We start from the raw sequence: 16,876 nt of genomic DNA, 5'->3' as shown, positions 1-16,876 counted from the left end.
AGAAAAAGAAGTTTGAGCTAAGTTGGGTATAAAGCTAAATTTATATAGTAAAACAATGATCTTAGAATAGGATACAGTATTGGTGCAAGTAAAAAATTAAGGAAATGACACAATTATTGTTCATCCTTTTTGCTCACTTCATACTCTTCCCCCACGATTCTCTTCCAGAACCAATGTTCCCTCCACACTCTATCCATCACTTCAATTGGCACATTCTTAGTCTCAGGCAAGAACAAGTAAACAAACACAGTCATCACCACAACCCACCCTCCAAAGAAGAAGAAAATCCCAGCCTTGAAGTGGCAGAGCATGGCCAAAAAAGTTTGAGCAACAATGAAAGTGAAGAGAAAGTTCACTGCCACATTGATACTCTGCCCGGCTGATCGAATCTCCAGCGGGAAAATTTCACTTGGAATCAGCCACCCCAATGGCCCCCATGACCAGCCAAACCCTGCAACATAAACTGAAATCAAAACCAGAACCACAATGGCATACCCTTTGCTCACTCCTCCATGGTCACCCAACTGAGCTGCCAATAACCCTCCAACTAGAGCTTGTGAGATCACCATTTGGATTCCCCCAGCCATAAGAAGAACCCTTCTTCCAAGCTTGTCTACTATCAACATTGATATGAAGGTTGAGCTTGTTCCTACAACTCCGGTGACAACCGATGACATCAGAGATGCGCTTTCACCTGTTGACGATATTCCAAATTAATTAGGATTGATCATTTAAATTTCTATTATTTTAGTTGATTAGATTTATCTAGCTAGTCTAGTTATTTCTCAACCTCCAGTAGCATTTTTTCTCGATTTTTGGTATATTTTTTCTTGGATTGGAGTAGAGTTTATCTCCATATAAACAACCTTAATAAATAGGCTGCTAGTATTGACAGTTGAAAAGCACACCTAGGCCGAAGGTTCGAAAGAGAAGAGGACAATAGAAGGCAATGACATTGATCCCTGTAACCTGTTGAAAGAATGGTATGGCTATTGCCATGACTAGTTGAGGCCTGTATTTCCTTTGCAAGATTTTCTTGAATGGGTGCTTGATGGTTTTCGATATTTCGCTTGCTTTTATGAGATCATCAAACTCTGCTTGCACATCTTCTGTGCCCCGGATTCTTTGCAGCATCAGCTTGGCCTTTTCACGATCCTTGCTTAGTTGAATTAGGCTGTTAGGTGTTTCCGGGAGGAAAAGGGCACCTAGAGTTAGGATTGAAGCCGGGAGAGCTGCCATGGCCAGGGAGATTCTCCATCCCCACCCGGCTTTTATCTTCTCGGTGCCATAGTTGATAAGGTTTGCTATCAAAGCCCCAATTCCAACACTGAATTGGAAGCCATTGTTGATTGCTCCTCTGTATCTTGGCGGAGCCATCTCAGATAGGTACAATGGCACTGACTAAAACAGCATACAAGAAGACATCTACTCTGTTTTAGAACCAAAACTAGAAGACACAATAAAGGGAAACAATAATTATAGTTGAACAAATACCTGGTTTGCAAAGCCAACTCCAATGCCAAGCAAGATGCGGCCAAATATGAGCATGAGCACGTTAAAAGCTGCGCCTCCAAGCGCTGCCCCGGCGAGGAATGCAGCTCCCCCGATGAGTATCGATGGCTTCCGGCCTAAGGCCTTGGTGATCGATGAGGCGAAGAAGGAAGCAATGAGGCCAGCCACATAGAGGGAAGATGTGAATGAAGTTAGCAGTTGGCTGTCAAATTTGCAGTAGTTGCTGATCTTGGCGTCCTCTTCCATCTTCTTGTACACCTCTGGGAAGAATTTCTTCAGAAATGATGCCATGGAGGTCACTCCACCTTCACAATTTTACTTCACAGTTATACTCTGGATAGCACTATGAACAATAACAATCAAAGATTTAAAAACAGAACCAAAATGAAAGGGTTTTAGACCTGAAATTCCAATATCATAGCCAAAGATGACTCCTCCCATGGCAGCCATCATGCAAGATAACACTACAAATGATGTCATCCTGCCATTGTACTGTTTCCCACCTTGGCTTTCAATTGCTATTCCCACTGCCATGGCTTCTTCCACCAAGCTCTCTCCTTCTTCACAGAGAGAGAGAGAGAGAGAGAAAGAGAGAGAGAGATTGCCTGGGAATGGTAAGCATGGAGAGAGGAGTCCAACTTGACTGCTAGAGATCAGCATCAAAGGGTCACCCATCCGTGAATATCATAAGATTTCTTCCAAGACTTTTTTAAGTGGCATGTGGGGTGGAGCATTTGAGTTGTACTCTTTGTAGTTTTTGTTGGCTCCATTGTCAATCACATATATCCCATCTATTTAATAATTGAATTAGGCAAGATATATATTTATATTGTACTTGGTTAGGAAAGATACTGGTTACCTTGAAAAATAGGGTCCCCCCGACAAAGAGCTTTTTTTGGCGGATTTGCTTTGATTTGAACTAATGATACTATACATTAAACAAATCCCACAATTCTTGTCGTTCTTGTTGGCTTAGGTAAATTACATAAATAGTCATTAAATTTTATATTAAAGTGCAAAAGGTTATTGAATTTTAATTTATAATTAAAAAGTTATTAAATTTTAATTTAGCATACAATTTCATAACTATTATTAATTGTTGTTAAAAGAGACTAACAAAATATTAATATTTTTATATTTCAATGTAAAGTTCAGTGATATTTTTTATACTTTAATGTAAAATTTAGTGATATTTTTGTATTTTTGTTTAAAGTTTAGTGATCACTTATATTGTTTAGCCATCCACGTTGTTATTTGTGTAAACATCCTATTAATCTCTTTTAACAATAATTATGAAATTATATATTAAATTAAAATTCAGTAATTTTTAAAATTTAATAATTTTTTTTGTATCTTAGCAAAGTTCAATAACCATATATGCAATTTACCCCACAATTAAAAGTCTATTTTATCCATATATTAAAAGTTTTCAACTTTTCACCGTTTAAAAACACCAATTAAGCTCGTCATTTAGGAAAGAAAATCATTATTCTTGCCATATTTATTGCTCCATTCTATCAAATTTAGAGGCTGTTTGGCTTATTTAATATGGTTTTTAAGCCTTTCAGCTTAAAAGATATATAAAGTTTTAAATTTGGATAGCATTAAGTTGATATAACAAGTCTATAGTAGTATTCATGCCATCAACTTTACGGATAATATTATTACCTAGTTGTGAGAAAATAAGATTGTAAGTTTCTTCTCTTACCTCATCAGTTCTACCCAACTGATCTGCTGACCATTTTTTGTCATCAGGCTCAAGTGTAATAAGCATTTTGTGATGAGAGAGCAGAACTCTCATCTTCTTTTTTCAACTACTGAAATTACTTTTCCTATCAAATGTTCTGATTTCGAATCAGGTTGATGTCATATTCGTTTTGCACGAAGGTACCCTAAAACCCTAAACGCTGACAGAGACTTACACAGAAAACACTCAATTGACAAAGATTCTCGATAAACTCTAGAGAATCAAACCGACACAAGCAAAATAAAAATATGACCTTGAGTTTGGAAATAGCACAGGCTTTGAAACTCTAGACCGTGGATACCAGAAAAATGGCTTTGATACCAATGTTGGGTCAAGACCAACCTCGTCCACTACTCAAAATATAACCTAGAAATAGAGCCAAAATATACAGAGAGCAATCGATAAACTTAAAACATGCATATGAACAGAATAGCAAAAGAAAGTATAAACCAACACAAATAAGGTTCACCCGTTAATGAGGGTTACGTCCACGTTGACCTCCGGTAAAGAAAATTCACTGCACTATTGAAAAGAAATGATTACAGCCTTAATATACATACCTCACTCTCATATACTCATTTTACAAATAAACAACTCTCAAATCAAATGTGCCCCATAACCACAAAGCTACAGATTAGAGACAAAATCCTAAAAAGAAAAACATTCGTATCAAACCTATACAGAGAGAAAATATTTGTAGAAAATGAAAATAAACTATAAAAGAGGCAACACATATTGAAGGTTGTGCATTACTGATCTCGAGGCACTGTAGAAGATAAATAGAGAAAAGCAGCGGTGGGGATGTGATCGTATAAAGGCAGCATCGAGGATCGAAATGGAAACAAGCTAAACGACAAAGAAAGAGAAGGCACAATTTGATAAAATAGCATGGGAGGATTGTCGTTTTGGCCATCCAACTCATGGGACCAAAACGGCAATGTTTTGGACAGCCAATGAGAGTTGTCAAATGACCATTCTGCCCCTGCAAAACGACACCAGTGAAGTTCATATAATTCCAACACCCGCCCTCGATATCCTTATGTTTTTATGCGTCTACGTGTTCTCGCGTTGCCCACATGTTGCTGCCGTTCTCTCTACAACTCCTTGCTTGGAATTGGAATAAGTTCCGCGGCAATCTTGGTGATCTTCTCAATCTAATGAATGGGGAGTCTGCTTTAAGACCGTCCGCCCTGTCTGTCTCCCTCTCTCTGTGGCTGTGGCAATGGCAATGGCGAGGAAAAGCCAGATTGGGGAACAGTACAACGGAAGGGTGACCACAATTGTTGTTTTGTCTTGCGTGATAGCTGCTGCTGGGGGACTAATCTTCGGATACGACATCGGAATTACAGGTCTCTTTCAACTTTCTGCAAATCCTTCAGTTTACTTGTTTTTTTCTGCAAAACTGAAGATTTGTAACAACGTTTTGAGTTTTCTTTCCTTAAATAAAAACGAAAAGTGCATGTTAAAAAAACCAAAACCAGGAAACAGAAAAACAACTGTATTTTGGAGGATTTCACATTAGATTAGGTAATGGTTTACTGGCAAATGTTGAAAATATTTTACTGAGACAAAAAGAGTAAATGTAAAGGTGGAGTGACTTCCATGGAGCCATTTCTGAAGAAATTCTTCCCAGGAGTCTATACCAAGATGGAAGAGGACACCAACATCAGCAACTACTGCAAATTTGACAGCCAATTGCTGACATTATTCACATCCTCCCACTATGTGGCTGGCCTCATTGCTTCCTTCTTTGCATCGTATGTCACCAAATCCTATGGCCGCAAGCCAGCAATCCTCGCCGGAGGGGCTGCATTCCTTGCTGGTTCCGCCCTCACTGGTGCAGCCCTGAATGTCTACATGCTCATATTTGGCCGTGTGTTGCTTGGTTTAGGTGTTGGCTTCACGAACCAGGTATATAGCTACCATTTGCCATTTCAAACAACTGTTAATTTTGTTTGAGGAGAGAAAAACCACAATATTTAGCAGAGAATTCATCAGTTAGCAACAAACCTACTTGCTGTACTTAACATGTTTACTATGAGAGAAAACTACTAAAATGTTTCACTGCTTGAATTTTCTGTGCCAATGTACCTCTCTGAAATGGCTCCACCAAGACACAGAGGAGCTATCAGTAATGGCTTCCATTTTAGTGTTGGCATTGGCGTCCTGATGGCGAACCTTATCAACTATGGCACCGAGAAGATCAAAGGCGGATGGGGCTGGAGAATCTCCCTTGCCATGGCAGCTTTCCCTGCTTCAGTTCTCACTCTAGGAGCCCTCTTCCTCCCAGAAACTCCCAACAGCCTAATCCAGCAATGCAATGATCACCAAAAGGCGAAGCTGATGCTGCAGCGAGTCAGGAGCACTGAAGAAGTCCAAGCTGAATTCAATGATCTGATAAAAGCAAGTGAGATATCGAAAACCATCGAGCATCCATTCAAGAAAATCATACAAAGAAAATACAGGCCTCAATTGTTGTTTTTTGTGAAGCGGCAGCGTTTTGGCAAAGGCAGGAAGGCCTTTTGGCAACCCCTATGGCTGCCCAAAACGGCAGCGTTTTGGGCTCTGGGTAGAGGGCCAAAACGGCAACCGTCTTGCCGTTTCACTTGGCGTGCTGAACCTTGTCTTTTAGCCTGCCTCCTCTCCGATTGTCGATGCTCTACTTCACCTTTATACGATGCAATCTGCACTGTTTGAATCTCCTTTATATCTGCTACAGTCGCCTCGGGATGCGAAGGAAGACGGCCTCCGATTATCTACTGCAATTAGGGTTTGTTTTATCATTCTCTTTCTTTCATTCTCTCTGGATAGATGTTTTGTTTGTTTTTCGTTCTCTAAGTTGTAAGCCTCTGATCTTAGATTGTGATTATGGGGCTTAGTTAATATCTGAGAGATCGTTCTGTACAGTGAGATTGGAGAGTGGTTTTTGTTTGTTATCGGTGGCTGTAAATGCTTTTATCCCTATTGTGCAGTGAACTCCCTTTGCCGGAGCTCAACGTGAACGTAGCCCTCTTTAACGGGTGAACCACAGTAAATCGTTTGTGTTTATGTTTTTGACACTGTTTATGTTCACTATAGGATTCAGTCATTTACTTGCATATGAAATCGGCTTGTTTTGTTTAAGATATAAAGGGTTGATTAGGGTTAAGTCATTCCGCTCATCCCAACATCAATTAATCATGGCCATATCGATACCATTTTTTCAACAAGTTACAGGGATTAATGTCATTGGCTTCTATGCTCCTATTCTTTTTCGAACTGTCGGACTAGGTGAAAGTACATCTCTAATGTCGACAGTTGTGACTGGAGTTCTAGGTGCCAGCTCGACCTTCGTGTCAATGCTGATAGTTGATACACTTGGCCGGAGGGCTCTGCTTACAATTGGGGGAATGCTGATGCTGGTTTCACAGATAGGCACAGGAAGTATAATGGCAGCACAGCTAGGGGACCATGGGGGCTTGAGCCATGGCTATGCTTTTGCAGTACTAATCCTTTTATGCGTCTTGGTCTCTGGATTTTCTTTATCATGGGGTCCCTTAGGATTCTTAATCCCAAGTGAAATTTTCCCGTTGGAGATAAGATCAGCAGGGCAAAGTATAAATGTGGCTGTGAACTTCTATTCATTTTCATTCTTGGTCAAACTCTTCTGGCCATGCTCTGCCACTTCAAGGCTGGGATTTTCTTCTTTTTGGGGGGATGGGTTGCCATGATGACAGGATTTGTTTACTTGTTTTTGCCAGAGACGAAGAATATGCCGATTGAACAGATAAGTAGTGTGTGGAAGGAACACTGGTTTTGGAAGAGAATTGTAGGGGAACCACAGGAAGGTAGCAAAATGGAAGAAGAATGACATGGGCATCACCCCATTACTTCTTGTTTGATTGCTGCTTCAGTTCAATTACATGTACAGTTCAGAAAAATGTACATGTTACATTTAGATCTATAATTATTAAATCTACATTTAAAAGAAGACTAATTTTTCCATTTCTTCAATTAATACTTAACCTTTTCTGCCTGTAAAAAAAAAAAAAGAAAGAAAGAAGAAGGATATTCTTTCTATAAATGGTCATTGAACTTTGTATTAAGTTATAAAAATATTATTAAACTTCAATTTATAAGTAAAAGATTATTAAATTTTAATTTAGTATATAATTCTATAATTATCGTTAATTGTTATTAAAGGAGACTAACAAAATGCTGACATTTTTGTATTTTACTATAAAATTCAGTGATATTTTTATACTTTATTATAAAATTCAATAATCTTTTTATATTTTTGTCAAAAATTCATTGATTATTTATGTTATTTAACTGTCCATATTATTAGTCACGCTAACATTATTTTAGACTCTTTTAACGATAATTGATGATATTTATAAAATTATATACTAAATTAAACTTTAATAACTTTTTAATTGCAAATTAAAGTTGAATGACATTTTTACAAAATCTAGTGATCATTTACAATTCAACCTCCTTCTATCTCTACATTTCTCAAATTTCTAGCCACACTTATCCTTTCACTTGAAGATATATTCTGTTTGGATTGTATTACTATGATTAGTCAACTGTTGAGCTGCAGTTTGTTGACAATGACGCCATAATGCTACAAGCCGTCCAGTCCAATTAGTCATCCCAGCCATCCTAATCTCTAGCAGCCAAATTTGAATAGCTTCCAAGTCTTCCCTTATCCATTCTCTCTACTGCGCCTGCGAGTGAGAGGGAGAAAGAGTTCTGGTGGAAGCCATGGCAATGGGACTGGCAGCGAAGAGTGAAGGTGGGGGGAATTACAGCGGCAGGATCACCTCACTTCTTGTGTTATCTTGCCTGGTGGCGGCCACTGGAGGGGTCATCTTCGGCTACGATATTGGAATTTCAGGTTTCATTTCTTTGTCCTTTCTTCTTTTTACTTGAATCGCTAGATGAAAATGATGAAACAACTTCACTACAAAATGCAAGTAAATTTGAAGGTGGAGTAACCTCCATGGAGCCATTCCTGGAAAAATTCTTCCCGGAGGTGTATGCCAAGATGAAAGAGGACGCCAAGACAAGCAACTACTGCAAATTTGACAGCCAATTGTTGACCTCATTCACATCCTCCCTCTACGTGGCTGGCCTAATTGCTTCGTTCTTCGCGTCGCCAGTCACCAAAGCCTTTGGCCGCAAGCCATCAATACTTGCTGGCGGAGCTGCTTTCCTTGCCGGTGCAGCCCTGGGTGGTGTAGCTTTGAATGTATACATGCTGATATTTGGCCGCGTCTTGCTTGGCATTGGGATTGGCTTCGCAAACCAGGTGTTTACTATTCTTTCCCTCTTTCTATTCAAGATTTAATTAATTGTCACTTGATACAGTGCTGGTAAGAAGGATTACGTGTCTTCAACAGTAGGTTTCATTTTATTCCAAGTGCAGAAAAAGAATGTGGCCAACATATTAACAATAAAGGGCTATTTCAAAGCTCTGGGTGGTGGAATTTAGCTGAAATCATGGCTACTTGAATGTTTCGGCAATGGGGATTGTTCAGCAGGCCATGTCAGAGTGACAAATTTCAAGACATGCACATGCATGTCAAATAAACTGATCATTTTATCTTTAAACTTGGTTTGAGACGAATTGGTGTCGTTTAACCCCACCATTTCCAGGACTCATTTAGACGCTTTTCTTTTGGAAGTCTAAATTCTATGAACGTGCGGCGACTGTTTTTTGTGCAGTCAGCTCCATTATATCTGTCAGAAATGGCCCCACCAAAGCACAGGGGAGCAATCAACAATGGCTTCCAGTTGAGCGTTGGCATTGGCGTTCTATCAGCAAACCTCATCAACTATGCCACCGAAAAGATCAAGGCCGGCTGGGGCTGGAGAATCTCCCTCGCCATGGCAGCTTTCCCGGCTTCAATCCTAACTCTGGGATCCCTCTTCCTCCCAGAAACACCCAACAGCCTAATTCAGAACAGCAGTGATCACCAAAAGGCAAATCTGATGCTGCAGCGAATCAGAGGCACCGCAGAAGTCCAAGCTGAATTAGATGATCTCATAAAAGCAAGCGAGATATCTAAAACCATCAAGCACCCATTCAAGAAAATCATAGAGAGGCAATACCGACCTCAGCTAGTCATGGCAATGGCGATACCATTCTTTCAGCAAGTCACAGGAATCAACGTCATCTCCTTCTATGCTCCAGTCCTTTTTCGGACAATAGGCCTGAGTGAAAGTGCATCGCTCCTATCAGCAGCGATTGTAACCGGGGTTGTGGGCACCAGCTCAACCTTCATATCTATGCTGATAGTAGATAAACTTGGCAGAAGAGTTCTGCTTATTCTTGGGGGAATTCAAATGCTGGTATTGTTAGTGATATTACATGCTCATCCAGTGTGTTTATTAGCTTTAGATTACACTTGGGAGATTTAATCGAGTTATTTCTCTGACAGGTATCACAGATAGTTGTCGGAAGCATGATGGCGGCTGAGCTAGGTGAACACGGTGGGATAAGCAAAGACTCTGCTTTTGTGGTACTAATCTTCATCTGCATCTATGTTGCTGGATTTGGGTGGTCATGGGGGCCGTTGGGATGGCTAATTCCCAGTGAGATTTTCCCGTTGGAGATTCGATCGGCAGGGCAGAGTATCAATGTGGCCGTAAACTTTCTCTTCACTTTCATTGTTGCTCAGACCTTTCTGGCCATGCTCTGCCGCTTCAAAGCTGGGATTTTCTTCTTCTTTGCGGGCTGGGCGGCCGCGATGACCGGATTTGTCTACTTGTTTCTGCCGGAGACTAAGAATGTGCCGATTGAACAGATGGGTAGTGTGTGGAGGCAACACTGGTTTTGGAGGAGATTTGTTGGGGAAGAGATTGAAGACAAGTGATAGTCTAATGTTGTGTGTTGCTAATGAAATGAAAGAGTGATTTTTAGTCTAATGTTTGTTTGATAAACAAACAAACATAACCACCCCAAATAATCACATAACATATCATCGCCTAAATAACATAAATAATCACTAAATTTAGTAATAAAATATAAAAAAATTACTAAATTTTAATTTATTGTCAAATATATATATATATATAAATTAATTAGAGTTGACAAGAGTGAATTGTCTATTTTCTTCTCGAAAATAATTACTTTAATTTATTTTTAAATAATATTCATTATAAAATTAATAAAAAAAATATTAAAAAATTAAATACTCCAACTCATTACTCATAAATTAACCAAAATTAGATTTCTTTCTTCCCACCCCGAGTTGAATTTTTAATTTTCCCTCATTTTCTGTTTCGCCTTCCGTTCAACGATGTACCTACCACAACTTCCAGTCTAAGTTCGCCTTGGACTCTTATCTGTCGATTCGACGCTCTTTCACGTAAATCTCTCTCATTGGCCGTCAATCCTACTATATATGACATATATATATATCCATCCCTCATTCTTCTTCTTCATCCAATTCTACATCGATTCCTCCAAAGCTTACGATTGCAGTTGCAGAGGATGATGAAAGCAGCATCTTTTGTATCTACGTCGACGCCGTAAGGTTTGTTCCTCTTCTCTAACTCTTCCTTGTTCTCTTTTTCCAATTCCGAGCAAGATTTTTGTGTTTCCAAGGTTTGACGGAGATGGAGGGGATTGATCGGGTCTAGACGCGTTCAAGAGTTAGGGATTGGAGTTGAGTCTTTTTGTCGTGAAGATTGGGATTGTTGTGGGACAGTGGGACAGAGAAGAGAAGAGAAGGTGAAATGGACGGAAAATGTAGGGGGATTATTGTTTTGTTAAGAAAATGATTTCCCTAGTGGAGGACTATTAGATTCTGTTATTGGGTACGTTGTGAATTAATAAAAAATTTGAATACACGTGACCACCTGCTTGGTAACTATGCTTATCGATTATAAACACTGTGATTTTGCTTTATCTTAGCTCTAGGTTATCTGTGCTGCTTAACTTTCTTTATTTGAAATTATTACGATTAAGGGAGAGAACAAAATAATTGAGTTGGAATTGTTTTAGAAATAGGTGACAGTACTTCACAGTTTTAAATAGTTCATTTCTTTGTGCCTAAACTTTTTCTGCTAAATGAGGTTTGGCCTTTGAGTCTTTGACCAGTTGTAGTAAGGGGTGCTGTGCCTATGCTTTGGCAAACTCCCCCTGGGCTAGGCAAACTCTTTGATGTACCACAAAAGATGAACAAAACAAGAAATTTGCACTAGGCTAACAAAACGCAGTACCTACACAAGGAAAAAAAAAAATAGAAGTAACCTTCTGCTTCTAAATCTGGGGTAATGGCCAAAGTCCAGCTTAGACAGGAAGGAAAGAAAGTCAAACAATTTGTTGCTTCTATTCCAATATATTTCAACAATTATTTTTCAAATTAATCTTAAAACTTAAGTTTGAAATTTCATCTTATTTGTCTATAAAGTAAGAAAAATTCTCAATTCACTACCATAAAAAATTCAAACATAAAAATAATAAGAAATGTGAAAATAATTATCCTAATCTAATTGCTACTCCGAAAATAATGAGCTCTAAATTTATTTATTAGTCCATTGAAACTTGAAATAAGAACTTATATGGCTAAAACAATAGCTCCTTGGTTTGTAACTTATCACAAAATAAATAAATAAATAAACCCATGGTTTGCAATGACAATTGTTGAATAAACGTTTAGTTTGGCAAACATATCAAGGAAACTACTCGTTTTGTGATGATGTTTTGCAATAATGATTTGTGTAATTTAATATGAGTAAACTCAAGTTATTTCTATGGCTGAACAGGGGTTTTGAATTCTAAATACATTGAAGTACTAATACTCATAAAGATGGCATAAGGCTTTGAATGCATTTTAAAGGTCCTTTAAAAGCACTATTTATGAAATGGTTGTTAAAAGCTAGTGTCTCCAATAATTGTGGATATGTTGATAGTGCTTTAAAATTTCAGATTGTTGCCATTCAAGTTGCGGTGCTCTCCCTTGTATTTGACTTCTGCGAAAACTCCATTTCTCTCTTCTCTATGCACGACTCTACTTTGCATGCAAGCTTGGTCAAAGTCATGGCCGAGGAATCAGGAATGACAAGAGAAACTGGCAAATACAAGGGCAGGTTGACATCATTTGTAATTCTATCCTGTATGGTGGCTGCCACGGGAGGAGCTATATTTGGCTATGAGATTGGAATTTCAGGTAATTCTAGTACTACCCTTCATTTGGCTTTTTCTTCTCTGTGTACAGATCGCAATCCACCTATTATACAGTATTAGGTAACAAATACAGAGTTTGTGAATGTTAAAAGGTCTACAAAGTATTAAGTGAACTTGTATTGGTAAATGATTTTCAAGATCTTGAACGATTCTTCTTGATTAAGGGACACCAACATTAAATTGTAATTTATTTATTGCATTCTACAACATGGTTGTGTTTTCTAAATGTAATAATTACTGCAGCCTGAAATTTGTCAAATTTGACACCACCACCTGGCCGGCATAAAAATTGAGTTTGCATAAAAGACACCATAATCCAAAGGTGAGAAAGATCAATCATTCAGACCTTTCTAGTTCATGAATTTAAAGATCTTGACAATTTAAATTCTAAAACACCAATAAACTATTCCCCAAGCCTCACCCGCTTCCTCTATCCCCATGTTTTTCTCATCTCTTCTTCATATTTTGACAAACTCTCTTATTCCCACCATCCTAGAATTCATACAAGTTACATACCATAGGCAAAATAATTTGCACATCATGCAGTTATATTTCCCCTCTTATGTGTCCATACTGGGTTCTGGAACCCCTGACGGCACAAGCTGCCTCAAATTATGTGTTATAGACAATTATTCCAATATCTGCATGGGCATGGGCCTGCAGAGAACCGTTTATGCACTTCTAGAGAGGGAGGGAGGGAGGGAGATAAAGTAACTATGGCAGTCTCACACAGCTGCATATACAAGAGTGTTTCCTGGAAGTCACCAGCTTCTGTTGATATGGCAGATACTGACTAGCAAAATCTTCCTCTACCAAAGCAAAGACTGGATACTAGCTGATATTTCACATGAAAGATATTTCTTTACAGAATTTCTCTTATGATACTTGCTCTTTGCTCCATGAAGTGGAAACAGCCTTGGTAGCAATAGCGAGGTTATTCCTTGTCTTGGGATTGAGTGTTCAAAACAACCTCTTTGCAAAAACAGAAGCGAAGGCTGCATACAAGAACAACCCTTCCCCAACTCCTGCAAAGTGGGGAGCTTCGTGCACTAGGAACACCTTTTATACTTGCTCCATGAATTTGACAGATAACTAAATAATAAAAGTAAGGAAATACAAAAAAAAAAAAAAAAAGAAGAATGAATGGATAGAGGAAAATGACATGGAAAAGGTTCCAGTTATATTATAACTGTATATTTCTTTTAACTTCTTGCAATGTCAACTTTATGAACTACTGATATATAAATGTATATATAGAAAGATTAGATATAATTCATTTGAAGAACTGCATTGGAAATGTAGTTCTATTTTCCTGTTTTACATAAAATAGTACCATTCTAATATTGGAACTGTAATTATTATTATTTTTTTTTTTTGAGGGGGGGGGGGGGGGGGGGGGGGGGGGGGGGCAGTGGGGTGTGGAGTTCATCAGAGAAGTTTGTGTTGCATTCAGAAAAAGGAAACTTCTCTTGTATGTTTTATTATTAACATTCCATTTTCTGGTGATCTGTCTTACTAGACTTGTCCTTGTAGTCATTATCTTTTATTTTTTTAAAAGATAGACCGGGAACATGGCTTCAAGCCAAAAATTAAGGTTGAGACTACATTTTTTGCTAAGTTCTTTTTTCATTTTATTTTGCTAAGTTCTTTTTTCGTCACAATTATTATTATTTTGTATAGAATTGATTATATTTTGAATATTTTGAGGAAAAGATAGTAACAATTTTACTAAAATGTGCTAATGAATGGAAAGGTGGAGTGTCCTCCATGAATGCATTTCTGGAGAAGTTCTTCCCAAATGTGCATTCCAAGATGAGAGAGGACTCCAACGTCAGCAACTACTGCAAATTTAACAGCCAATTGCTGACCTTATTCACATCCTTGCTCTATGCTTCCAGCTTTATTGCTTCCCTCTTTGCCTCTTCAGTAACAAGGACCTATGGGCGAAGGCCATCTATTATTGTTGGAGGAGCTGCATATTTTGCCGGTGCAGTCCTCTCTGGTGCAGCTTCTAATTTGTACATGCTAATGTCAGGCCGTGTCCTGCTTGGAGTTGGCATTGGTTTTGCAGACCAGGTGTGTGTGCTTCATTTTTCCCCTTTTTTGCTAGAGCTGATTAATGGGCCAAAACAACAACAACAACCTATCCAGCCTTTATCCCATTATGTAGGGTCGGCTACATGAATTCTAGACTTCCATGTATTACTGTCTTTTATCATATCTTCATTTAGGCTAATGGGCCAAAACAGAAAGAGAAAAAAAAAAATGTGATTTAACTTTTACTTAATAATCTGCTTGTTCTGCAGGCGGTCCCGTTATATCTCTCAGAGATGGCTCCAGCTCGATATAGAGGAGCAATCACCATGGGCTTTCACATCAACGTTCATATGGGTGCTCTATCAGCAAACCTTATTAATTATGGCACAGAAAAAATCAAAACTGATTGGGGATGGAGAATCTCCCTATCCTTGGCAGCAGTACCAGCAACAATTCTAACCGTGGGAGCTCTCTTCCTTCACGAAACACCCAACAGCCTAATTCAACGGACAGATCATCATCAAAATGCCAAGTTGATTTTGCAGAAAATCCGTGGCACTAAAGATGTTGAAGTAGAATTTGATGATCTCATAAACGCAAGTGCCATATCAAAAACCGTCACCCACCCATTTAAGAATATCACGAGGAAGAAATATAGGCCCCAACTTATCATGGCAGTAGCCATCCCATTGTTTCAACAATTGACAGGAATCAATGTCATTGCATTCTATGGTCCAATACTTTTCCGAACTGCTGGTCTGGGTGAAAGTGCATCACTCTTGTCTACCGTTTTGATTAGGGTTGTAAATACGGTGGCAACTTTCATATCAATGTCGATGGTTGACAAGGTTGGGAGAAGAGTTCTTTTTCTCATTGGGGGCATACAAATGTTAATTTCACAGATAGTTGTCGGAAGCATAATGGCAACTCAGCTAGGGGATTATGGGGGAGTCAGCAAAGGGTATGCTTTTCTTCTTTTGGTTTTCGTCTGCATATATGATTCTGGGTATGGTTTATCTTGGGGTCCCTTGACAAGATTAGTTGCAAGTGAAATTTTCCCCTTGGAGATTCGATCTGCTGGGCAAAGCATTACTGTAGCCGTGAACTTTCTTGGCACTATCGTCATTGCTCAGACTTTTCTAGCCGTGCTATGCCATTTGAAGTCTGGTATTTTCTTCTTCTTTGGGGGATGGCTGCTGCTGATGACCGTATTTATTTACCTATTTTTTCCAGAGACCAAGAAGGTGCCAATTGAACAGGTGGATAGAATTTGGAAGGAACACTGGTTTTGGAAGAGAATTGTAGGAAAAGAACTTGACTTGAATTAGACCAGAAGGATCACGAAAATGCCCAAATTTATCAATCCAGTATTTTTTCTTTAGGTGCGGCATATCACTTCAACCGCCTCTCCTGATTTATCTTCATCGCTTTAACCTATCAGGCTACAAGAAATCCAGCAATGAAGCAATAGGTGTGTTGCAAACAGTTCCTGTCCCAGATATTAGGTGTGTTGCAAACAGTTCAATCATTTGGGTTGCCCACTAGCGCTTGATGTTAGGAAAGGCAAGGCAACGGATTATGTGGATGACAGGGTTATCATTGCTGATGTAACTTATGTTTGTGCTTTAATTTCCAATAGAGAAAATTGAAGCAATTAATGGTGTTCATATATAAAGTTGCCCTGTTTGAATCTTGCATACGCATGCTCCACATTTTTTGTTTTATTTTATTTCTTTTATCTTCCCTTTTGTGGGTGAAAGAGAACTAGAAGAAGAAGAAAGAAAGAAAGAAAGAAAGAAGACGGGATTTGGGGGTCACAGAAGACAATTTTGATTTGCCCAAAGGAATGGAATAGGAAAAGAACACCAAAAGGAATATAAGGTTTGTCCTTACAGCCAAAAACTTTTTTTTTTTTTTGGGGGGGGGGGAGGGGGGGGGCTTATTCTTGAACTTGAAGGTAGAAGATGATTATATTTCAAGAATCCTTGTGTGTGTGTGTGTGTGTCTCAAAGATCACAATGCAGAAGATATGCAGTTACAGACACCATGCAACTCTTTGGCAAGATATCTGGATAATGGCATGTTGACAATCTGACTCTCAAAAACAAAGCAATACCACTTGAATAATAGGGTATAAATTGGTAACAAATATAAAGTTATTGCACTCAATTAATTCTTTTCAGCTCATGCAAAGGGAAGTTTGTGAAATCATAGACAGGGCTTAATTCACTATTCAAAATGCGCATGATTTTGGACAGTCTCAGAGTTAAATAATGGACAAATTAAGATTTCTATGAAGAAGTACACGTTTGCTCATGCTGGTCATGCATCATCTATCAAAAATTTTGTTGATGCCATTACTTTTTTGTTGTATTATCATCTTTCGCTATCTAATAATTTTT

General features: G+C 38.6%; 4 protein-coding genes across 9 annotated transcripts; 3 read left to right on the top strand and 1 right to left on the bottom strand.

The window, feature by feature from the left end:
- Window positions 1-11: 11 nt before the first annotated feature.
- On the bottom strand, window positions 12-2,219 carry LOC127789329 (hexose carrier protein HEX6-like). The gene is made up of 4 exons (XM_052318253.1): window positions 1,914-2,219; window positions 1,495-1,817; window positions 909-1,401; window positions 12-694 (listed from the first exon to the last, which is right to left on the bottom strand). Exons 1-4 carry the CDS (start codon window positions 2,185-2,187, stop codon window positions 114-116), a joined length of 1,671 nt encoding a protein of 556 aa, XP_052174213.1. The 5' UTR covers window positions 2,188-2,219; the 3' UTR covers window positions 12-113.
- A 2,184-nt stretch (window positions 2,220-4,403) lies between these two features.
- Window positions 4,404-6,310, top strand: LOC127789704 (hexose carrier protein HEX6-like; the record flags this gene model as incomplete). Its single annotated transcript, XM_052318660.1, has 3 exons — window positions 4,404-4,608; window positions 4,848-5,170; window positions 5,336-6,310. Coding segments are annotated over 3 exons (1,149 nt in total), but the record flags the coding sequence as incomplete, so codon positions are not given.
- A 1,631-nt stretch (window positions 6,311-7,941) lies between these two features.
- Window positions 7,942-10,171, top strand: LOC127789396 (hexose carrier protein HEX6-like). Of its 2 annotated transcripts, none has more exons than XM_052318362.1 (4): window positions 7,942-8,138; window positions 8,230-8,552; window positions 8,969-9,595; window positions 9,685-10,171. In XM_052318362.1, exons 1-4 carry the CDS (start codon window positions 8,006-8,008, stop codon window positions 10,117-10,119), a joined length of 1,518 nt encoding a protein of 505 aa, XP_052174322.1. In that variant the 5' UTR covers window positions 7,942-8,005; the 3' UTR covers window positions 10,120-10,171. The 2 variants fall into 2 exon arrangements, with proteins under 2 accessions (XP_052174322.1, XP_052174323.1); XM_052318363.1 differs by having other exon boundaries at window positions 7,991-8,138; window positions 8,219-8,552.
- A 279-nt stretch (window positions 10,172-10,450) lies between these two features.
- Window positions 10,451-16,171, top strand: LOC127789353 (hexose carrier protein HEX6-like). Of its 5 annotated transcripts, none has more exons than XM_052318360.1 (5): window positions 10,451-10,782; window positions 10,854-10,979; window positions 12,180-12,420; window positions 14,191-14,513; window positions 14,744-16,171. In XM_052318360.1, the coding sequence occupies exons 3-5, from the start codon at window positions 12,252-12,254 to the stop codon at window positions 15,800-15,802; spliced, it is 1,551 nt and encodes a 516-aa protein (XP_052174320.1). In that variant the 5' UTR covers window positions 10,451-10,782; window positions 10,854-10,979; window positions 12,180-12,251; the 3' UTR covers window positions 15,803-16,171. The 5 variants fall into 5 exon arrangements, with proteins under 5 accessions (XP_052174320.1, XP_052174318.1, XP_052174298.1 ...); XM_052318358.1 differs by having other exon boundaries at window positions 10,854-10,997; XM_052318338.1 differs by having other exon boundaries at window positions 10,854-11,065.
- The last annotated feature ends 705 nt before the right edge of the window (window positions 16,172-16,876 follow it).

This window comes from Diospyros lotus, chromosome 1 (assembly GCF_014633365.1).
Source record: "Diospyros lotus cultivar Yz01 chromosome 1, ASM1463336v1, whole genome shotgun sequence".
NCBI lineage: Eukaryota > Viridiplantae > Streptophyta > Magnoliopsida > Ericales > Ebenaceae > Diospyros > Diospyros lotus.
The sequence above is the reverse complement of the archived record's forward strand: the minus strand, read 5'-3'. Positions and strand labels throughout refer to the sequence as shown.